We start from the raw sequence: 24134 nt of genomic DNA, 5'->3' as shown, positions 1-24134 counted from the left end.
GACAGCAAAAAGAAACATATTCAGGATGTAAACCTCTATACTTTTGAAACAACCTTTGCCAGTGGAGATAATGGATTTTAACACCCTTGGTTCAGAGAAGCTGTTAAATTATTTCCTAAAGATCTGTCAGTGTTTAATATAAGTGTACTTCAAAACTAAACAGTCTCCCATAATGAATGAGGTGTAGCCTTAAGTTGCAAAGAAAGAAAGAAAACACAAACTACATAATGTGGCATTAATCGATTAATGGCCAAATGGAGTGAATGCCAATATTAGTCATTGAGGTCTATGTTAACAATGTAAGTTACTGATGTGTTCCACAGGTACGTGTGTGTCTATCTAGGGCTGCAATAATTAGTCAAAGCTTTAGATAGAAACACACACAGTTGATTTAAAAAAAGGCAACATTGAACACTAATGTTTAAACAGAGGGGTGTTTTATTGTTTCACAGATTATTTTTTTTATTCCTTCATATCTGGGATTGAAAGAATTAAAAAAAAAGATCTGTCAACGTGTTCACAAACTGAGAAGTCACATAGTACATCATAAAGGAAATACAGTATACTGCATGGTTTTAAAAAATTTTGCTTGATAAATTATGAGTTTATATGTTTACACTACTTTTTTAGTTTAACAATCATTCAGAGAATCTTAATAGCCTATCTCGAAAATAAAACCATTTTTGATAAATAGAATTTCAGCAATACATTGTTATGCTATGATACCAGCCAAAATAATGGAAATGTATATATGCTATTGCTAACAAAGATTCATAAGCATTCAAATCTAAAGGTTCTCCTCAGGTTTGATCACAATTTCTTCGTGGTATGCAAGACATACCCCAAACAGAAGAATGATGCTGTAGCTTTGTAGTTGTAATTACTTTCTTTTTACAATTTTCTTTCTAAAGTTTTTAGAGATTGAACTGTTAACAGTTATGTTATGGATGCTACAGAGTGAAGAAAACAAACATATAACCGTTATTTCTGCTGAGTCCAGTGTCTATTTAATAAGTGGATCTGTGGTTCATTTGGAGGCACCAGTGCTTCTGCATATTGGCCTAATGGAGTAGTTGCTTTGCTTGATGGTGTTTTTGGCTGCCAGCCTGATGCAGTAGGTGGTCCAAGGCTTGAGGTCAGTCACTTTGTAAAAATTACCTTCCGTGGTTCTCACTATAGGTGGCTGAATGGCCTCCTGGTCTTTCTGTTCCTCCTCAATCACAAGTGTGTACTCTGTCGCATCCTTCACGGTCGTCCAATTCACATACAAGGAAACTCCACTTACTGTCACAGTCACTTCTGGGGTTTCAAGATCTGAGAGAGAGAGAGAGAGAGAGAGAGATGTGAGAAATGAACACTTGTGTCATAGTAAAGGCCTATGACAGATTCATGATTCATTAACATGCTTCACACTATCTCTAAGTTATGTAATAAAACTACAATTACCTTTGTCAAAATCGGCAAAGATTTCACTGGTCCGCAAATCTCTTCTTCTGCGATCTTGTACTGGACCTGAGAAAGGTGAGAACATACTCGTCAGAACATTTATATATTTTAAATATAGAAGGGGGGGGGGGACAATTGAACATTGATTGGATTTGGCAGCAGTGATAATTGCAGCTGTTTACTAGTTAACACAGCATTGATTTCTGTGAGGGACAGTCAAATACTTAGATGATGGATTTCTGTGATCCATTTCATCTCCCATTTGTTTCAAATTCAGGTGACTGACCGCAATTTATGCAGGACCTTACTGAACGTGCGTTTATACTCCCTTATGTCAGACATGTAAGATGAACTAAATGAATAACTCTTCATGCATTAATATAATAACCAAGCCCTCGTATATCATTGACTGATGAACAGAAATGGGACAAAATAAGAGCCATTTGTACCGCAAAATTACAAGGACATTGTTACTGTGTTGTTGCTATATTCCGTTGGCAGAAAATTTGTTTAATTTGGAGCTCTTGATGTGTCAGGGGAGATCCCAGACAGATAAACAGATTAGGTGTGTAAGCACCCTCATGTACTTCACTACATCGAAGAATTTTGCTTGGCAAAACCACAAATTTAGAATGAGAAATAATTAGATAAAGGAAAAATCACTAAGTAATGGAGGCAGAAACTGCTAAAATTTTATGAAATCACAGAAAGATTATTCCTTGAAAAGTGTGTTGTGCCGCAGATGTTTTCACCCTGCGTCTGACCTGTAATATTTCGGTTAGGGATGCTGTCTCCCACTGCATTGCTTGCTGTCACTTCAGTGGCGTTAGGATAGAAGTTGGTCAGCTGGCAGTAGAGCCCAGTGGTGTTGCAAAGCTCGACACGGCCTGACCCCGACACACTGTAGACAGTGTACCTTGTGGCAAACACTGACGCATTCCAGGAAAGCACAGCAGAGTCTCTGTTACCACTGTATCTCACATTCTGTGGAGAACAGGGGACTGGGAAAGAGAGTGAAAATGCTGTTAACAGGGACTGCGGGATGTTGTATTTAAAACATGCATCATCATTTTTAGGTAACACTTTAGTTTAGTTCCCCCCATTTAGCATTTATAAGCAGTACACAAGCATTTAATAAATGGTTTATAACACTATAATGTAGTTGTTAGCATATATTAAGACACTTAAGTGTTTATAAATGTTTATAAATTGTTGACGGTATTCGTCAACAATTATAACTTTTCCTAAGAAGATTCATTTTATATTATTACAAATGTATTTTACTATAGTCATTTATTGTCTATTTATACACCAGCTTCCACTTAAGGTACAATTGTTGAAAATGCTTTAATAAACACCTATATCTATGTAAAGGTCCCTAAAACACTCTTCACTATCTGTATAAAGTTAAGAATGAGTGCAGTGTAAAGTTACCTGTGACTCCAGTAAAGGCAGTAGATGGCTTGCTGACCCCACCGGAGTTTCTGGCGCGTACAGTGAGGTTATAAGCTGTGCTGCAAGGCATTGGGAACTCAAAGTATCTCCTGGGCAGCCAGTAGGAAAAGACATCCATCAGGGCTTGTGGGTTGTTCTGGATTCGTCCGGTTATCTCCGCAAGGTACTCAACGTCGGAACAATTGACGCTGTCCCATGACGTCATGGCCCAGTGAGCTTGGCCTATCTTCTGCATTCGGACTTTCAGAGCAGTCGGAGCGCATGGAGCTGAGGCGGTGAGAGTTAAGTCAGTATTTTAACATTGAAATTAGACCAGTAAAATACTTTTAGCTCTTGTTCTTCATGTGTAGTCTACCAGCATACCACTTGTTAAATGTAGTCCTTTGAAAACACATTTTAAACTTCCTGTCTGGACTTCTCGGTAGGATAAACTGATTTTTACAATATGTTTACTACTAGACTAGCTGTATTGTTGGTATTAAACCAAATGGCAGGGAAGTAACAACCAATTTATTGTGTACTTATTTTTGTATTATACCTGAGCAAGCCTTAACATTTTAATGTCAACATACACTTGTTTATCCACATATTTTGTTTATGTTAAAATGAATTTGTGCTCAATTTACTAATTGGAGCATTAATTATGGTGAATTTTATTTTTGAGCTCTAATATTTACCTGCTCCCGCCTGCAGAGGTGCACTGAGTGAGCTGTTGCAGACACCATTTGAGGCTTTAACAGAGAAATTGTAAACGCGACCACATTCCAGGCCTTCCATGGTGCAGAAGGGGACAGTGCTGTGGCAGTAGAGCATGTTTCCATCCATAGCTTGGGCAAAGCCCAAATACTCCACAGTGCCTTCACTGGCACCCCAAGACAGCATGGCAGAGTTGGTCCCACAATTAATATCCACTGCAAGGCCAGAGGGACCACAGGGCACTGCGACCACAGAGAGAAAACAACACCTATTAGAAAATCAGACAGGAAGCTGGCCTGCAGTCTGACATTTTAGGTATAATGTTAATCCATCCTTGTTGGTTATGAGTTAAAAAATTCAAAACAAGGAAAGGCGCTCGATGCATTAATCTAATCAAGACAGGTGACTAGTATGTGTAAAACCCAGTATGCTGTACTGTACTGTACCTTCAGTCAGTTTAACTTGGTGGCAATGTAGAAACCAAACAGTAGAGTGTAGCAGCTAGATGGTGCATTTGATTATTATTGATTAGTACAATAACAGAACAACAATAAAAGTTACTTTTCAAACACCAGGAATTGATTACTATTTCATTATGGCATGAAAAGATAAAACTGCAGTATCAAAATAGAAGATGTCGGCACGATTTCCCTGAGGACTCAGCTCCAAATAGCTGGCTTCCTCTTCTGTACTAAAAATATCACTTTTTTTAGGGCTGCAAGTAAAAATTTCAATAGTTCGCCGATTCATTATTTGTATTGTCTATACAATGTCAGAACATTCTGAAAAACATCCACCTCACCCTTGTTTTGTCAGAAAAACTGTCCAAAACCTGAAGAGATTCATATCAAGAAAAGCAGAAAACCCATCCAACATCTGTTTGATGTTTCAATTGTCTTATTGTCATATTGTTTGATATATGTGCCCAATGAAAGCAGTATTAATACTGAGTGGATTATCCTGATGGATTAAACTAAAATGTCTATCTCTACCTGTTCTGAAGGATGAAGTGCGGGGCTTGCTGGTGCAGTTGTCTCCACTGGCAGTGATGTTTATGCTGTACGTCTGTCCGCAGTGCAGATCAGTCAGGTTGCAGTTGGTTACTGAAGTGTTGCACCTTGCAACATGTCCATCCCTTCCTGTGGCTGTCAGAAGGTAGGATGTAGCCACAGGGGATTGTCCCCACGTCACTCTGGCACCATTCTTCTCACATGATGCTAACACTGTCACATTGTCTGGGACACAGGGCGCTAAAGAGACAGACCAAATATAAGCCTTAAATATGTGTTTGTTTTGTTTATTAAAGTGCTCATATTATGCTTTTTGGCATTTTCCCTTTCCTTTATTGTGTTATATATCTTTTTGTGCATGTAATAGGCTTCCAAAGTGAAAAAGCCCAAAGTCCACCCCAAAGGGACTTACCATCTCCAACAGAAAACACTGTTCACACACTGCTCCAAACAGCTCTATTGTAGTCCAGCCTTTACTTCCGTGACAAACGTGCGTCATTTTGTAACACACGTTATAATGCTCGCCTAGCTGCTAGCGTGGCACTCCCTCATACTCTGCTTCTGACTAGCTAGCAGTGCTTACCTAGGTACTGAGCATGTGCGACTCCCAACAAAGATGGAACAGAAGTGAGATGTCTCACTCTGTAGCTAAAACAGAGAGCTCAACACACAGGGTGAAAAGAGGAGCTGCAGCAATGTGCAGTACAACAAAAATATGGTGTTTTTTGAAAATGAAACCATGTAAACCTATTCTGATATATCCTCTAAATACAGTTATGAACCTAAAAATGAGAATAATATGAGCACTTTAAGATCCCCATAATTGTTTTGGGGTCGACATAAGAATACCTTTCACAGTGACAATAGACCTCACAATCACTTCTAAGCAGAAAAACATGACTCACTGTATAACCTCACATAAAACATACAATATAATTCATCCATTGCTCGACATATGACTGTACACTTGAGTGTGTTCTTTCTAGTTTGTAGAATATAAAATGCCCTGCTACTGCATGTCTTGTACTGTATAATAGTTATGCATATCAATACTGACAGTTATATATATATATATAAAATAAAAATACAGTAATCTGCTTTTAACGTTCATGGCAACAACATTAGATTGTAATCCACAGTGAAGATCCATAAAAGATCCTCTATTTTGTACAATTTGTAGTTTTCTCATATAACCTGCAGAAGTACTTGACCATACTGCTGCGGCAATAATCAAGATGGGATAAAAGTTATTCAGACCTTAAAAAAAAGGTCTGAATAAATTGCTTCGCTGTATCTTGTCTATGGAGATTAATTTATGCATCCAGGTAATTGTAGTTTCAACAAAGCTTTAATTTTAAAAACACTGGATTAAAAAATATAAAATACAAGATGTTTCAATGTTCATCCAAACACCTTCATCAGTTGTTTAGTGTGCACAGGAAGTAACTCTGGCCTTAATACACAAGGCAGTCACATGATCTCATGGCATGAAGTCACATGACTGCTAAGATGTAGTCCATTTGTGTTGCCAGAGAAGAGGGTGCCCCAACACACTGAGACAGCATCTAGTCCACCCCAAGGACAAGATTCCAAAACATCGAAAGAGCAACCTGGTGTATGCGATCAAATGCAAGGAGGAGTGTAAAGATCTGTACATTGGAGAGACAAAACAGCCGCTCAGCCGACGCATGTATCAACACAGACAAAAAACTCCTCGGGTAAAGACTCAGCAGTCTATACTCATCTACAAAAAGAACAACACAGTTTTCAAGATCAAGATGTCTATATCCTGGACAGAGAGGATAGGTGGTTTGAAAGAGGCGTCAAGGAGGCCATATTTGTTAAAGTGGAGCGACCCTCTTTAAATAGAGGAGGTGGGTTGCGACATCATTTGTCTTCAGCCTACAACATGGTTCTGAAAACCATTCCCAGGCGCTTTACAGATACACCATCCTGCTCCACCTCTTAAGCAGAGGGAGGGGCATCATCTGTAGCTGCCATAGACAGTATATAAGAATGGACCAACAGATCCCGTTGCTCTGGACGGAGACCAGTGAAGGCCTTTAGAAGCACTTTGTGGCAACAAAGAAGCACTGTGGCAACACATATGGACTACATCTTAGCAGTCATGTGACTTCATGCCATGAGATCATGTGACTGCTTTGTGTATTAAGGCCAGAGTTACTTCCTGTGCACACTAAACAACTGATGAAGGTGTTCACTGAAACGTCTTGTATTTTATATTTTTTAATCCAGTGTTTTTAAAATTAAAGCTTTGTTGAAATTCGCTGTATCTTGTGTCAAAAATGTCAGATACTTCTTGATTACAGCAAGACCATGTTATCTATGTGTTTTACCCATGATCATTTGTTGTATAAGATGATTCTAAGTAGAGGTGTGAATCTTGAATGATCTCCCGATTCGATTACGATTATCATGTCTTCGATTTGATATCACGATGCGTCAAATACATTTTTCTATTAAAGCCATATAGGATATTTAATTCATAGCTTTACAAGCTTCAAAAACAAAACATTGTGCAGTGCTCTAATACTAAATAAATTAGATACATAAAACTACAGCACTGAGCACATGGCACTTCCTGAATGTACAAAACATCACAGAATATGTAAACAGAAAGGTTGTTAGGCCTACTTTAAATTGTAAACAGAAATATTTGATTATGGCCCGGCCGATTATCGATGCAGCATCGTCCATGTCCACGATTCGATGCATCGATTATTTGATTAATTTCAACACCTCTAATTCTAAGTAGCTTTGCTTCTTCTACACGATTACCTAGCACTTCATTTATGTAGAGATCAAGAGTTGTTTTGGCAGTGAGTGATAGACTGAATCAGACTGTACTGGTAAGCTGAAAAATACCTGTTTGGATCTTCTTTGGTGGGCTTCTGAGGCTGCTGCACTTATCAGAAGAAGCTGATACTATGATGCTATATTGCATGTCACAGCGGATATCTGGGAGTACACATGAGTTGGAGGAGCTGTTACAGGATATGAGGGTTTGGTCATGGCCCTCAGCGGTCACAAGGTAGAGTGGTGCGTCCTTCGTGATCTCCCAGTTAACCAGGATTGTGTCGCTGTCGCATTCTGTCACTACACTAACGGATGTTAGAGCACAGGGACCTACGGGACAGGACAAGAGGACAAGAATAAAAAAAGATTAGCATCAGAAAACACTACCAGTATGAAATGAAATAGCTCTCCGTAGCAGTAAATTTGAGAGAAACTTAAGCATTGTATCCTTTTATTATAGTCTGTCAGAGAGGCCGTCTTGTCAAAAGACTTCATAGGTGCTTTATTGAGTAAATCCTATATTACAGATGATAAGTTGTAACTCAAGTTCCCAACTTTTTGGGTCAGGACCCCTTCAATGGGTCCCAAGAAGATTATTAGGATGGAAAAGAAGTAAAAACATTATTTTGCTACACAAATTGAAAGACATATTTAGGTTTTCACTCAAATCTTTTTTTTTTTTTTTTTGGGAATGAGTCAAATGAAAAGAAAAGTCAGTGTTTGGTGAATACATTCATTTTAAGGGGTCACAAACCAAAAAGGTTGGGAACCACTGACTGACATTGTAGTACTTGTAGTACACAATACTTTTTGAAAGAGATTTAGCATTTTATTTAGTGTTTGGTAATGAATTAAAATGGTATGATGCTTACTAGATAATTTTCCTAGTAACCTTTCAAAGACAACACTTCAGCACTTCACTTTAAAATTGGTATTTTGCGAGTAAAGATTATTTTTGAATACCTGTCTCGAGCTCAAAGGGGGTGCTGTGATTACTGTTGCAGTATTTGTTGACAGCAGTGATGTGGAAGGTGTAACGCGTTCCACAATTCAGATCTGGGACATTACAGGGAGAGGTGGTGGTAGTGCAGCTGGAGTTGTGACCTCCGACCCCTTTGGCCAGCACAAAGTAGCTGAGAGCTCCTTCTGAGGCGTCCCACGCCATCCAAGCAGAGTTTGATACGCAGTCCAGATGGCCCTCAGCATTCCTGGGCACACACGGAGCTGTGGAGGGAATTCAGAATTTTATACCTCCACCCTTTAGTTTTTATTTCCTTTTCTGTTTAAAGACATTGTCCAGAAGCATAGGGTTGGTAGGAACTACAGTATATTATGTCATCACACATTGAATTTTTTTGTGTCAGCAGCAGATAACCTGTGTCATATGAAAACGCAGCAGCAGCAGTTTATGTATACATGCCAAGGTGCACCATTTACAACATTTATATAAATTATTTGAGTTTTTAATCAGGTAGTAAGAAAAACACTTATTCACCATCTTTTTGAGAATAGGAAGAAATAGTTACAGCATGGAACTCCCCCCCAATGTATTTATTTTGTGTAAGGATTAAACAAATGAGATACAGCATGTTACGTAGTGAGCTTTAGAGGTGTTGGTAGTCACCTACAGTGGGATAATTGCCTCCTGCCACCAGCTCCATACATGAGCGTGATATCAATCTTCTCGAAACCAAAAACGGAATAAGTGTTTCCCAAACGGTTTCTTTTAAATGTAAACTGTAAAACACACAAAAAGCACATGCAAACACACACAAACAGCAGCTAAATAAAAAAAAACTGCTGTTACAACACTTCTTGCCTTCATTTGGCGCAAGTGTTTGTAGCAGCTACTTCTTTTCTTTCCTATAGGTGGCGCACGTTGGCATGTTTAGAACTGGTCTGATAACTGCTCAGTGTCCCCTTGTGGAGAATCTGGAGCCTGCTAAGCATGCAATTTTGCAATTGAACAAATTTAAGTTTACCTGAGGAAGTCTTTACCACAGCGCTGGGCTTACTCTCACAGTCATCTCTCACGGACAGCACAGTCACGTTGTATTTCTGTCCACACGGTAGACCACTTATGTTGCAATAAGTGTTACTGGAGTTACAGTAGAGTCTTGCCCCGGTGTTGCTCACTGCTGCTACATGGAAGTACTGGGCGTCGGGGTTGGGGGACCATGACACGTTCATGGCACCATCATCACACTGTGTATTAACAGCCACATCCTGGGGTGCGCAGGGGGCTGAGAGGAAGAAAGAGAGGGGAGAGGCAGAGAAAAGCAAAGAGGCAGGTTAATATAGCATTGTCAAACTAGGCAATTTCTATGTTGCTATATTGAGAAACATTGAGGTTCAAAGGCATCAAGAGAAAACTTTAAAAGCAAATTTACACAGGAGAAAAGCACTTTTGAAACCACCAACTCTACCCCATAACAATAAATAACACTGTCATCACTATATATAAAAAGTCACAACAAGCCTTTGCAATGAGTTCGTATTTGGCCCCCCATGTTTACAATACCTGTCCGCATGTAAGCCTTGTCACTCGCCACACTGGAGCAGGACTCATCCTGGCTGAACACGCTCACATTGTAGGTCTGTCCACACTGCAGGTTTCTCAGAGTACAGTAGGTCATGGTGTTGTTACATTCAGTCTGGTGGCTTCTGTTTGCTGTAACACCCACGGCAAGATAGGAGAGCGCTCCACTGGCTTGCTCCCATGTCACTGCAGCAGAGTTTGAGTAGCACAATAGGGAAGCCTTGACGTAGGTTGGCCTGCAAGGCACTGGAACAGAAAAAGGACAGGCGAGCAGTGAGACGATAGAGTTCCTTTTGCTTAATATCTATATGAGAGATGAGATAATTTGCATGTGACAAAGTGCAGAGTTTACAGTTACACTTTGAAGGGTTCTGTCTACTCAAGCAAATATTAAACACTAAATTGTTCTTTCTGAGGGGAGCCTGAAAAGAAAACTGATGGACAAAGATGATTATAATCCTACTTGATGACTTTGGCGTGCCTTTCTGATTCTCCAAAGTGGGTTTAACAAACCCAACAAGTCCAACAAACTTCTTAAATGCTTTATTAATTCATTTACATTTCTTAAATTCAGAGTTTCTCTTTTTTTATTAGGTAATATGTATTCTATCTGGCAAAACCTCTATTTCTGAGGTAACAAGGGTTCCCACACATTGTGGGTTAGCCCTTTTTTATGTTTTGCTGTTAAGTTAGATGATGAAATAAAAGATTTGACCTTTAAAAAATATGGGTATTCTACCAACTTGTAACCACATCCAAAATGGACCTGGCGATGGGACCCCCCCCCCTGTTAATGGTTAATGATAGAAATAGAAATAAACCTGTTTTAATTTATTCTATGTCAGACAACCAATACAACTTAAACCGTAACATAACATCATGGAAAAGGACACTTGTCATACAGAAAAACGTACCTGACTGCAGGCTGAGGTAGGCACGGCTGTTGTCACACAGTCCATCCTGAGCTGTCACTGTCAGGTTGTAGAGCTGGCCACAATGCATATTGGGTAGCTGGCAATTGGTTGTGGTGCTGTTACACTGCGTCTTGTGGCCATCGGGCCCAAAAGCTTGCACCATGTAGGAGTACACACCCTCTCCTTCCCATGACACAACGCCTGTGTTATTACTGCACACCATCTTTGCTGTTACATTCCGTGGTACGCACGACACTACAGACAGAAAGACAGACGGGTATGAATGACGACAGGTATAAATAGAGCTTTAATGTGACATGCAATATGCCTGACACCTGATTCTACCTGTGTTGAGCTGCACAGCAGAGCTTCTAGCGCTGCTACACGTCTCATCTGAAGCACTAACAGTGATGGAGTAGTTTAGGCCACACAGCAAGTCATTGAAGAGGCATGTTGTCCCGTTGCTCTTGCACGTTGACGCGTAGCCACCATTGCCCTGGGCAACTGTGGTGTATAATGATGCGTCTTTGCTGGGCTCCCAGGAGACCGCCACAGCGCCAGACTTACAAACCACCCGGGCCTTCACCTGTTGTGGTACACAGGGTACTGCACGGGCACAGAGAGAAATATGAATCTTGCATAATGACACAAGATCAATATAGGTCCAATAATTATCCATTATTAGTTATATCAGCGCCAATAAAGACAACACAACACGGTTAGCACAATTAAATTAGCCCAATCTGTAACAGAGACATCTACCATGCTGCTATTCTTCGATGCTCCTCACCTGCTTGCAGCTGTGTCATGTCACTCTGCGATACATTGCACATGCTATTGACAGCAATCACACTGATGTTGTAGGTGAAGCCACACATAAGGTCTGGGAGGACGCAGGACTGTGTGTCTGTCTCGCAGCCAGATTCATGTTCTTCCACACCGAAGGCTTGGACAATATAGTAATCGGCCCCTATGCTGGCCTTCCACTTCACAAGGGCTGTGTTGGTAGAGCAGTTCAGCACGGTCACAACATCTCCAGGGAGACAAGGCACTGGAGGAGGAAAGTGAGAGGGATCGATTGCTAGTTGTGTACTTTGCCAGGTAGAGGATGACCTATGGGCCATTTATAAGATTTTTTTTTAACATAGATTTGCCCAACTTTACGGTATATAGTAACATCAAGCTAAAAAATGCATTTTGCTGACCTCTTCTGGCTAAAATCACACACCACACATCCATTACTTTTTTCCTGTTGCAAAAAGACAACTATTTTAAAATAGATGATTCAAATAATGTGTGCATTTAAATTGTATCTTATTACAATCCCATTTTCACCAACAGTTTTGTTTATTGATTCTTTTTGACCTGTGTTTTCACATTTGTCAAAATTCGAAAATAAACACCTCACAAATTCAAAGATTTCTTCGGGGGAAATAGGAAGTGAAAATAATGACCCGTAGCTGCTTTGCACCTGATGTCAATTATATACTGAACACACCCATATGCTGCTATTGCAGCAAGATGAGAATTTCAGCCACTACAGATCAGGAAAACAAAATGTTTGTTGGTGTTAAATTACCACTGTATTTAAAATCCTTGCCCCTCAACTCTAATTTCATTAAACTGAGTAAAGGTGCTTTTTTTTCGAGAGCTCACCTGACTCCACCTGCAACATGGTGCTTGGAGGGCTGCTGCAATTTCCATTTGAGGCCACAGTGAAAACATTATAGGTCTGACCACACTGCAGGTCCATCAGCTCGCAGTTGGTGAAGTTGGAGGTGCAGGTGGAAACATGGCCGCTAGAGGTCTGGGCTGTAGCGGTGTAGTTCAGTGCACCCTCAGCGTTGGCCCAGTCCAAGAGGGCCGAGTTGGTGAAGCAGTCCAGAACCACTGAGCCGATGCTAGGTGTGCAGGGAACTAAGAGAGGGAGGGAAGAAACGGAGGACTGTAGTAGCTCAATTAATTTAAACGTCCAAAGGTGATTTATGTCCATCCAATTGTTTTACCTGATGCAAACTTTGTAGCTTGGCTCGGTAAACTTGAGCAAATATCATCCTGCGCCACCACCTGGACAGAGTAGTCCTGCCCACAGGTCAGGTTGGCCAAGGTGCACATTAGCTTTGTACTCTGGCAGAAGGACATGGCTCCCTGTGTGCTCTGAGCCGTCACTTTGTAGGACAGGGCGCCCTTGCTGGAAATCCAGGACACGAGAGCCTTATTAGTAGAGCAGTCCATCTTCACATCCACACCAGTAGGAATACAGGGCACTGGAGAAAGGCAGGTGGAGAAGATTGTAGTAAGTTTAAATATCTAATTGTGGAGTGGCAAGAAGTTTGAGATCGTCTAAACAAGCCTTCATTTCAAAGATGTCTGATATCGAATGAACTGAACATAGAAAACTAAAATCTAAATCACAGTTCAGGCAACAATAAGACAACACTGGGACCATTTTGCAGACAGTTATATACATTTTCTTACCTCAAAGCCAGCTAAACGCTTGACCAAAAGTATTTACAGTTTGCAGAATTAAAAAGGCATGAAAAAAGTATAGAGAATATGGATCAAAGAAGTTTACAGTATAACATTGTCCTGAATGTCTCACCTGACTGCAGTGTGTTAGCCTGGCTGGTGTCAGAGTTGCACTTCTCATTTGAGGCAACGACCGTCACTGTGTAGTTCTGTCCACAGTTGATGTTGGACATGCCACACTGCTTGCTGTCAGACCAGCAGCTCTTTGATTGGCCGTCTCCCTGTGTCACTGTGGCGGTGTAGAAGTCCGCCCCAGCCGAGCTGTTCCACGAGACCACAGCGATGTTAGAGATGCAGTTCATGAAGCTGGAGACGCCGGTAGGAGGACAGGGCTCTGAGGTAAGGAAGGATAATAGACTGTTAGTGCAGGCTGACTTTGGAATAAGCAGAAGTGCCCTTGTTTGCGGATCTAAGGTTAATATCAGTGTTGCAGAGTATATTTTGTTGGTGAGCAATCCACCAGTTTGTGTCTGTTTCTCCCTATAGGACAGAGGGTGTTGTAGATTGTACAGATCTCAAATCCTTCTGAGACTAATTTGTAATTTTGGGTCATCTATACGAGTAAACTTGATAATGGGTCAAGACAGATGCTAAATTGAACACCAATACAAAAATGTTAACCAATTATTGTCAACTGCAGTTTCTCAGTAAAATATCTTTCAAATGTAGGTGGTTTAAAACTCTAAAAGAAGCTAAATAAATAATTAAAATAGATAATTGAATTTAAGGAATAAGAACTTAGTAGTCATTCAAATTTTGCATTAAATAATCCTACAGTTACAAAATATAGAGTAACTTTACAATTAAGAATGTTAAACCTGTATATGCACTTTGAAAATAACAGAATTTGCACATAGTAATATGTGTTGCCCTTAGGCCTGAAACGATTCGTCGAGTAACTCGAATAATTTGATTACTAAAAATCCTCGATGCAAAATGATTTGCCTCGAAGCTTCGTTTAATCAATGTTATGTTGCATCACTCACGGTGTTTTTGATTGATTATTACTGTTGACTATCCCTTTGGAAAAACAGTTGATTGTTGCGCACCATTTTCTCTCACTCTCTCTCTTCACGGAGAAACAGCTGATCAACAATCTACTAGCATAAGTGTAACAGAGCTGTGTGACATTGTAATCAAATATATAAATGAAAATAGGTTGAGTATAACTACAATTTACATATAGGCCTATATACAGATCAGTCTCAGGTTGAAACTTGTAGTTCTGAAAGTTAAGTTGCACAACTTAAGGTCATGTTTATGTATGTTTAATGTATGCCTTAGTTTGAGGTTGTTATTGCATTTCAAAAAATGTTTTCTTTAAAAACAATGTAATATGGCTCTTAAATGCACTTAATGTTTAGTTTTTTGAGAGATGATATTGTGAGAAATGTAGGCAATACAAATGTTGCTTTTTTCCAAAAATTAAACCAAACTATTGTATATTATTGCTCTTCAATAAAACAAAAGTATTTCTTATCCGATTAATCAATGGAATAATCGGTAGAATACTCGATTACTAAAATAACCGATAGCTGCAGCCCTAGTTGCCCTTTTACTTTAACTTTGGGTCATCAGAGTCGAGCTTTCGGAAATACAGTTGACCTATTAAATACTTTGAAAACCAGTGTTTTGGCTTAATGGAATAGGAATCTACCTGACTTGAGCGTTGATGGCTGACTGGGGAGGCTTGTGCACACAGAGTCTACTGCCTGAACATACAGGAAGTACTCCTGGCCACACAGGAACTCAGAAATGAAGGTCCAGGTTTCATTGGTGCTAAGCTGCACTTGGTGGCCATTGTTGGTCTTTGCCGTCACAGCGTAAAACTCAGCAGTTTCACTGGCATTCCAGGTCAGCGATCCCACCTACGAAACAGGTGACAATATATTTTTATTTTCAGTTTATATAATAATTAATTCATTTGTTTAGCCTCTTTCAAAACAAAAGTGCTTCACAGGGCAGAAATGTAGATGGCATAGTTGATATCCTCAGACGGAGCTTTGAGAGAAACATTTTGTAAAAGTAAAATATTTACCTTCACTGTGCAGTTCAGAGATGATTTCAAGTTCTGAGGAATACAGGGTGCTAAAAACAAGACGAAAAAAAGTTTAGTTGTGATTTGGGCGGCAAATTATGATTATTTTTTATTCTTGATTAATCTGCTGATTATTTTCTCAATCTGTTTATTAATCATGTCAGAAAATGTTTTAGTTCAGTTTAAAATGCCCGTCACAATTTCCCAGAGCCCAAGTTGATGACTTCAGAAGTCTTGTTTTGTCTTACCAACAGTTTAAACCCTACACATAACCCATTTACAATGATGTAAAACACAATAAAAGCAAGAGCAAATCATTATTTTGTAGAAGCTAGAACAGGGGAATGTTTGGCATTTTTACTTAAATAATTACTTAAACAATAATGGATTATTAAAATTGTCACAGATTTATTTTCTGTCGACTAATCACTTAATCAGCTATTCGTTTTAGCTCTATTAATGATATTGGTGCTTTTCACATTGTATTATTAAAGAGCACTCAAGCCTGATTGATTTGCCCAATTCTTGTTGGACTTCTCTTTAACCTTTAATTTGCTATGATTATGCAAAATTTCCTTTTCCAGTCTGTAGTTTGTTTATTCATTTACATGTGTGGCCTAAAAAATTCCCAGGTAAAACTTCCAGGTTTTGACATAACGCTCGAGTGTAGTCTGATGTCTCATGGTGAACAGTGGAAAAAAAAAAAAACTTTACCCATTCGTATTGAAGTGCTGTTGCTCGGCATACTGTTGCACAGGTAGTCGTTGGCAATGACGTGAATTGTGTACTGCTCTCCACAGTGCAGGTCGTACCAGTTGCAGCTGGTGGTGTTTGTGGTGCACATGTGGGTGTGGCCGTCCAGTCCTATTGCGATGGCCATGTAGGACTCAGCCCCATCGCTTTTGCCCCAGCTGACCGAGCCCAGACTGTTCTCACACTGTGTAAAGCTCTTTACATGCTCAGGCACGCAGGGACCTGAGGAGAAGGTGTATAGTTACTGCATCATCATAAACTTACTATACTGTACAACCACATTAGACAGAAAATATAAATGAGACTCATACCTGTCTTGAATTTTTTAGGCAGGCTCACAGCGCTGTCACATCGATCATCTTGAGCTGTTACAGTGAAGATGAATAGTTGTCCGCAGGGCAGCTGAGCCTCTACTCTTGTCATATTGGTTTGGAAAGCTGTGGCGTACCCCAGGTCTCCTGTGACTGTCACCACATAGACTAATGCCCCTTGAGCCACCAACCAATCCAACACCACTGTCTCGTTGTTACAGGACCCAGTGACTGTCAGGCCAGTCGGCCGGCAGGGGTCTGGAGAAGGAGGAGTTGGACACTTATTTTAGTTCTGATGTGACCTTTGCATCTGACATGCTTGTTACTTCAACAAACCCAAATATGTTCAGTTTACTATCATAGAAGAGTAAAACCACAAAAACTATTCATATTTAAATTTCTGGAACAAATAAATTGTTGTACTTTTCTCTCCAAAGAAAAAATTATTAAAATTGTTGCAGATGAATTGTCTGGCAATCGACCTATCGATGAATCAATTAATCGTTTGCAGTGATTATTCACTCAAAAACAGATATACACAGTACAGTTTAAAAAAAAAAAAGTGCTAATGCCGGATAAATGCATAATACAGTAACTACATAGTTGGGTGACAGACAGCAACTTAATAGACAAAATGAGAAATATTTTTAAATGATAGATAAATATCAATAAAAAACTAAACTAGTATAACATTTTGGGTGTTTTGGTTCCACAGTTTTAATGAAATAAAGTTGATCTTGAGTACTGTGGAAACCTTTGTAAAACATTTAAACCTGTGGCTCCTTCTTGGTCTGTTGCATGCAAAATGAAAGAAAATGAATCAAGTAGAGAGAAACCTTAAAATGCTAATTAAAGGAACCACAAAGACTGACATTATATCAATAAAATTAAAAAAGTAATACAGATGTAGAGTAGCACTGACAATATTTAGTTAACCTGTAATGAGGGTGTACTTGCACAATCAGAAGGATAATACCATCTCTATCTTTATGTAACAAAAAACCCAATCAGTCAATCAATCGATTACCCAAATAGTTAGTTAGTTGAGGATGAGCCCTACCTGTCTGAATCTCCACCGTTCTGCTGATTTCACTGTAGCACATCTTACTGTATGCAGTTACAGAGAATGTGTAGGTTTTCCCGCAGTACAAGTTTGGGAACTGGCAGGTGGAGTTGGTGGAGTTGCACTTCAGAGTCATCCCCATGCTGCCATTGGCAGTAGCCATGTAGAGCTCCACTCCCCCACTTTCCTCCCAGTACATGGTGGCCGTATTCATCCCACACTGCAGGTCCACTCCAACATGCAGAGGTTTACAGGGCCCTGGATGATATGTTTTGTTAAGTATCAGTGATCTCCTTCTCTCCACTCTCAACTACTCTGGAATGAGATGTTGCTTAACTCACGTGTGCTGAACGTGACATTCGTGAGTGTCTCAGTCTGGCATTGTTCGCTGATGGTTGTGAGGCTGACGTTATACGTCTGACCACACTGCAACACAGTCAAATCACACTGCAGCTCGGCGGTCTCGCATGAAGCCAAGTGGCCAGACGCTCCTACGGCAGTCACCTTGTAGGAGTTTCCTCCATTAGCTGAGCTCCAGGAGACTTTGGCTGTGTTGTTGTAGCAATCCAAATTAGCTGCCACATTCCCAGCTGCACATGGAGCTAGAGATAGAAAGGATGGAAGGACATAGAGGAAATTGATGCAATTATTAATGATCACATTTTAAAGCTGCACTGATCCTAGGCTCTCCAGGTTTTAAAATTTCCAAATCTTATAAGAAAGCTAAGTTGGCAACACTGCATGCCAGATGATGTCAGTAGACTGCACATAATGCACTAACCCTTTTTCTGGCATCAGCTTTCTTTGGACAGAGCATGCTCACTGCTGTTTAATAAATTGTGTTTTGCTCTTAAGGGTTAGTTTCTACATCCATCTGTCCATACCCAATATCGAAATTTAAAAAAGGTACCCTGTGGAGGTTTCCTTTAAACAAACAGTGTTGTTTACATTTACTATTTCTCACCAAAAAGTGTTGTGTGTATTAAGGCCAAACTGTTGTGTTAAGTGCATTTCCTCCCTCAAAATATTTGCAAAGCTGATTTTTTATTATTTGAAACCTGTATTGTGCTCTTCTTTACTGAGGCCCAGTTGGTAATTTAAGCTAAATAGAGGGGTGCTATTTTAAAACAAAGAAAGTGTTTCTAAACCAAATAAAGTTATAGCTTTAGTACACAGGAGAAATGTAGGAGACGGGTTGAAATGTTTCACCTATATGTATTCTTATATCTAATATTTTCACTTGAAATACCTATCAAATAGATTCACTGTAGTGGAACTACAGGTACAAGGTGTGGCGAAGAGTATTCAGCATAATATTTTACTAAAATAAAGATAAAGAGAGTGTTTGAGTACCATATACCTGAGACCAGCAGGACAGTAGTGGAGAGGCTACTGTTGAGTGTCTCTCCGATGGCCATGACTCGGGTGTAGTAGACGACTCCACAGTGAAGGCCTTTTACATTACAGAAAGTGCCGTTGGTGTAGCAGGACAGAGATTGGCCATCGCGCCCGGCAAGACGAGCCTCGTAGCCCACCGCACCAAAGCTGGCTTCCCACGACACGATTCCCACGTCGCTCTGACACTGAACACTGGTCCGCACAACGTTGGGAGGGCAAGGCTCTTAGGGCGGAAAAAGAGGCAGAACAGGTTGAAGGATGCTGATAGTATCTTTAGTATCTATACTGCATGATAAAAAACAACAAATACACTTCATTATCTATGAATCTCCATATTTTTAATACTTTGAAACATAATATTTACATGAATCGACTAATAAGTTAGCTGCAACTAACTTATTATTTTTCTTTTTCGGTTAATCAGCTGATTATTTCCAAGATAAATTGATTGATCGTTTCAGTGATAAATGTCCATTTCAATTTCTTAAACTGAAGATGATGCTCTCAAATGTCTTGTTTTGTCCAACCACTACTCCAAAACTGATAGATATTGACTATGTTTTGCGTGATAATTGACTCAAACAGTTGTCAGAATAGTTGCAGATTTGTTTGTTTTCATGTTCTAGCAAAGCGTTTTCTCACCTGTCTTAATTGTAACTGATTCGGTCGAGGTGGACACGCCATGGCACACGTCATTGTTTGCTGTCACGTTGATGATGTACATCTGGCCACAGTTCATGTTGTACAGGGCACAGTTGGTGCCTGGGGTGGTGCAGGAGACCATCAGGCCCTGCTCTGTTACCCCTTCAACTGTGTAGGAATCCGCACCAGCGGCCATGTCCCACAGCACCTGGCCGATCGCCATGCTGTACTCAGTGGTGACGTGCATAGGGATGCACGGCTCTGGAAGAGAGGATGGAGGAAAGTGTTGATGAGTAAATAAGACTATGTTATCCATCATTCTGCACAGTGGTGGTCAAACATCCAAGTGAAGTGACAATAATATAAACACATTACTGAGTGGAGGGAGACTTCAAGCGTGCATGCAGCTTTGTTAACCCTGTGTGTTGCTCACCAGTGACCAGTTGTCCTGTCCAGTAAGCGATGCTGCTGCAGGTCTGTCCAACAGCTTTCACAGAGACAGAGTAGCTCTTGCCACAAAGCAGCCCTTCCAAACTACAGTACGTGGTGTTGGCCTTACAGGTGACATTGTGGCCTGAAGCGGTGGTGGCCATGACGATGTACGATAGAGCTCCATCGCTTGGGTACCACTCCACCAAGGCCATCAGCATGTAGCAGTCCATCAATGCCTTGATATTTGTCGGTTTACAGGGAACTGAGAGGACACGTAAGACAGTTATGACAGTCATGACTTTAATGTGATGTCTATAAAATAAATAGAAAAGAAAGAATCAATCCAATTAAATACATTAAAAACTTTTTTAGTACAATTACAAAGCAAGGGCTATAATAGCACACATTGTCATTTAAAATAGTGGATTTTTGCAAGATTACATTTTGGTTTTAGCTAGAATAAAATGTATGGTTACACTTTACTTGAAGGTATCTACATAAGAGTGACACTGTCATAAACGTGTCATAAACATTATAAACTAAAAGTCATAAACGTTTATGACATAACGCTTCTTTTAGTAAGTGTCATTCGGTTTTTGTCATGACAAGTTAGGGTTATGGTTAGAGTTAGGGTTAGGGTTCATGTGTCATGACTGTGTCATGTCACTCTTATGTAGATACCTTCAAGTAAAGTGTTACCAAATTATTTTTACATTATCCATTAAGATTTTGAAAGGGTTTCATACTCCTAAATGGGTCAAAGAATCTCTTCAACTCCAAGAGAAACTATGAAAGCCTTTATTCCAAGTGTAAACCATTTCCTCTTCATGCCTTAAAATATGTACCTGAAGGTGTATCAACCACAGTAGTGGAGGGCGGGCTGTCGCAGTATCCATCGGAGGAGACCACGGACGCGTGGTAGATCTGACCGCAGCCGAGTCCTGTCACATTGCAGGAGCCCTCGGTCGTACCCTGGCAGGTTGTGGTCTGACCGATACTGTCCTGCACTGTGGCGATGTAGGAGTCGGCTCCTGAGCTGTTAGACCAGGACACAGTCAGACTGTTGTCCTTACAGGCCACCGCAGAGGAGATGTTTGCAGGGGTGCACGGCACTAGTGAGAAGAGATAGAGAAGATGTGGTGTAGGGCTAAAGGCTTCCTTTGTTACCCTGAAGAGTTTTTCATTACCGAGTACTGAATTGATTATGAAGTTAAAATGTATTTTGGAGATCATACCTGAAGTTAAAGAAATAATTTATTAAGTATTCCTGTTGGTTATCCAGAGTTAGATGAGAAGAACGATACCACTATCTCGTCTGTGCAGTAAATATGAAAATACAGGCAGCAGCCAGTTAGCTTAGCTTAGCATAAAGATGGGGAAATCGCTAGTCTGGCTCTCTCCAACCTATTAGCACCAAATAAACATAATGTATTGGTTTTACAGGAGTATGATCCTGACTATTTCTCGGCTAGGCGTGCTAACCACAACTTGTCGTTTTCACACTTCAGTTTTTGTACGGATTGAACAAACAAGACGCGACCCAGCTTTATGTTCACCATACAGACGTGTGTGGTAGCCATCTCCTCATCCAACTCTCCAAAGCAAATAAAGTAAGCTTATTTCCCAAAATGTCAAACAGGTTGTTTTTTTTTAAAGCAAATATAAGATTTGTGAAAATGTTTACTTTATATTTGCAATATATTTTCAATGGGAAAAATAGCATGAGCTGTCCCTTACTCTAGATGAAAAAACTACTACAAGTAGAAACCAAAAAAAATTGTATTTCATAATTTTGCAGAGAAAGTCTTTACATACCAGTCTTAAATGTCACACTGTCACTCGGTTTGCTCTTGCAGTCTTGGTTCTCTGCCACCACGGTAGCTGTGTAATACTGTCCACAGTGCAGATCTGTCAGATCACACTGGCCCTCAAAGGAAATGCACTCGTGCATGTGGCCATCGGCAGCCACAGCCTTCACTCTGTAAATCTGTCCTAACCTGCTGCTGTTCCACGACATGGAGGCCACATTGTTGCTGCATCTCAGATTGGCTTTGAGATTCTGAGGAACGCATGGCACTGAGGGGGAGAGGTCAATATAGACATTTATTTCTATATTTTTTCAATTTTAATTGTTTGTAACAAGTTCTGACCTCTGTAGCTGTAATTATTTAATTTGCTGATTCCAAATTCTTCTGACGATTTCTAAAAATAGGCGTGTGTATGCATGTATGTGACATGTACAGTATGTACCTGTCATGACAATGTCCTCATCGCTCTGGGAGCTGTTGCAAGTTCGTCCCTCTGCCATAACCTGCAAAATGTAAATTTCTCCACACGGCAGATTGGGGATGCCACATCCGGTGTCTGACGTGGTGCAGCAGGAAGTGCTTCGGCTGTTTATCTGCTCCAGCGTGGCCGTGTACGTTAGCGCACCGGGAACAGCTGACCAGGTGATGCCGACCGTGTGATTGTCGCAGCCCACTGATTTCTTTATGTCCTCAGGAGGACAGGGAGCTGGGGAAGGAGAAGCACTGTGAGGTTCAAATTCAAAATAAACTTTCCTGACTATCGCCCTCCTATGTCATAAACCTTGGATGTGTACTTAAGAATGTATAACAAAGAGATACCAAATCAACAAATGGGGCTGCTATTAGAGGATAGAAAAACAGTTCACTTGAAAACCCTCATGAGAGCTAGATTAGATTGAAAGAATAGATCTTAGCCATTTAGCTGGCTTTACAGACTGAATATTTCTATGAAAATGTTTAACTTTAGTGATTCTTTTCAGAAGAGTAGCTAAAATCGTCATGTCTACCACTGAAGCCACATGTATAATTTAAATATTTGATTTCTATTTGAATATAGCATCTTTCAAATTATTCTAATGGCATTAGCTTTTCTTTGGAGAGAACTTAGACAATGCTGATTGAAATTGATGCCTTTATTTATCTCAGGGTCTCTAGGTCAGATATGGAGGGGGGCATGCATTTTCTGTCTGCCACAGCACTCTTTTTGATGCTACTACTCAAGCAAGTTGGAGTCATTTAAATTATATTTTAACAACTCATTTTTTTGTTTATTAGTTAAAAAAAATTATTTCATTGTAATCATATCACCAAGTAATAAAAAGGAGTTGCAAAACATGTTGTGGAGAAAAATATTCCTCTATTTATTCACTAAAACAAAACATTTTAGATTTATTCAAATGTGGCATTCATATAATCTCTGAAACACGTTTTAATGAATGAATGAATAAAGCAAATAAGTTGATAGAGCTTTACTTTAATACAGAGCAGGTTTTGCATCTCCCCTTTTCCTACAAGCAGACCCTTTTGGTTGGACATTGACAATATCAATAGTTACAGCACAATATGTCTGTGTTATACTTGTGACTTCCTGTTCTCTTGTTTTTTTAATTGATCAGTACTGTTTATAGTGTTTAAAGTTTCCTTGTAGTTTTACTTTACCAGTCTCATTTCTGACAGCGTTGCTGGGTGCACTGGGACACTGCTGGTTGCGGGCCTCGATGGTGAAAGTGAGGTTTTGGCTGCACATCAGCGGCGGAAGATCGCAAATCCCATCTGACATGGAGTTACACTCAAATGTCTGGACGTCACCCTGGCTGTCTGTCGCCATGACGACGTACTCCTCAGCCCCGGCAGACTCCTCATACATCACCCAGGCTGAGTTTGTCAGGCAGTCAATCTCCACGTCGGACAGGTGAGGTACGCAAGGAACTGGAGGTAAACATCAACAGGTCAGAAAATGAGTTGTGTGTAGTCATTTTTACTACACATAGTATGCTTTAAACCCCGACAGTGAAGTTTATTCACCTGGTTTCACATTGTCAAAAAGTTGGGTAAGAGAGCATTACTGCTGTGTATTAGAAATATATGTATTAGAAATAGTAGACTGCATACTTTAACATTTTAACATTTCAGTGGCAAATGGCTGCATAGTAGAAATGCAGGGTTCATGAACAGTTACTTCTACAGTCAGTACTACTATTATGTATAATTTAAAAACGTAACATGAAGTAAAATAATGCCACATTTTAATCTTAGCCTAAAATTGAAACAATCTTTTAAGTA

General features: G+C 40.0%; 1 protein-coding gene across 1 annotated transcript; it reads right to left on the bottom strand.

The window, feature by feature from the left end:
- Positions 1-523: 523 nt before the first annotated feature.
- LOC144523933 (receptor-type tyrosine-protein phosphatase beta-like) lies at positions 524-15386 on the bottom strand. Its single transcript, XM_078259903.1, has 18 exons — positions 15360-15386; positions 15064-15274; positions 13480-13740; positions 12884-13144; positions 12534-12794; positions 11668-11910; positions 11223-11483; positions 10878-11132; positions 9946-10209; positions 9407-9667; positions 8388-8648; positions 7494-7754; positions 4590-4847; positions 3579-3839; positions 2881-3168; positions 2211-2447; positions 1447-1512; positions 524-1314 (listed from the first exon to the last, which is right to left on the bottom strand). The coding sequence occupies exons 1-18, from the start codon at positions 15384-15386 to the stop codon at positions 1028-1030; spliced, it is 4224 nt and encodes a 1407-aa protein (XP_078116029.1). The 3' UTR covers positions 524-1027.
- Positions 15387-24134: the final 8748 nt, after the last annotated feature.

The sequence above is a fragment of the Sander vitreus genome, chromosome 9 (assembly GCF_031162955.1).
Source record: "Sander vitreus isolate 19-12246 chromosome 9, sanVit1, whole genome shotgun sequence".
Lineage (NCBI taxonomy): Eukaryota > Metazoa > Chordata > Actinopteri > Perciformes > Percidae > Sander > Sander vitreus.
Note: the sequence above shows the minus strand (reverse complement) of the source record. Positions and strands in the feature narration are given on the sequence as shown.

Coding starts and splice junctions, on each gene's coding strand:
- LOC144523933 (XM_078259903.1), bottom strand. CDS start 15,386: ATGCCATCTACATTTCTGCCCTGTGAA. Junction 13,145..13,479: donor GGCTAACACACTGCAGTCAG/GTGAGACATTCA, acceptor GCCTTTCTCCAG/TGCCCTGTATTCCTACTGGT. Junction 11,133..11,222: donor TGCTGTGCAGCTCAACACAG/GTAGAATCAGGT, acceptor TTCTGTCTGTAG/TGTCGTGCGTACCACGGAAT.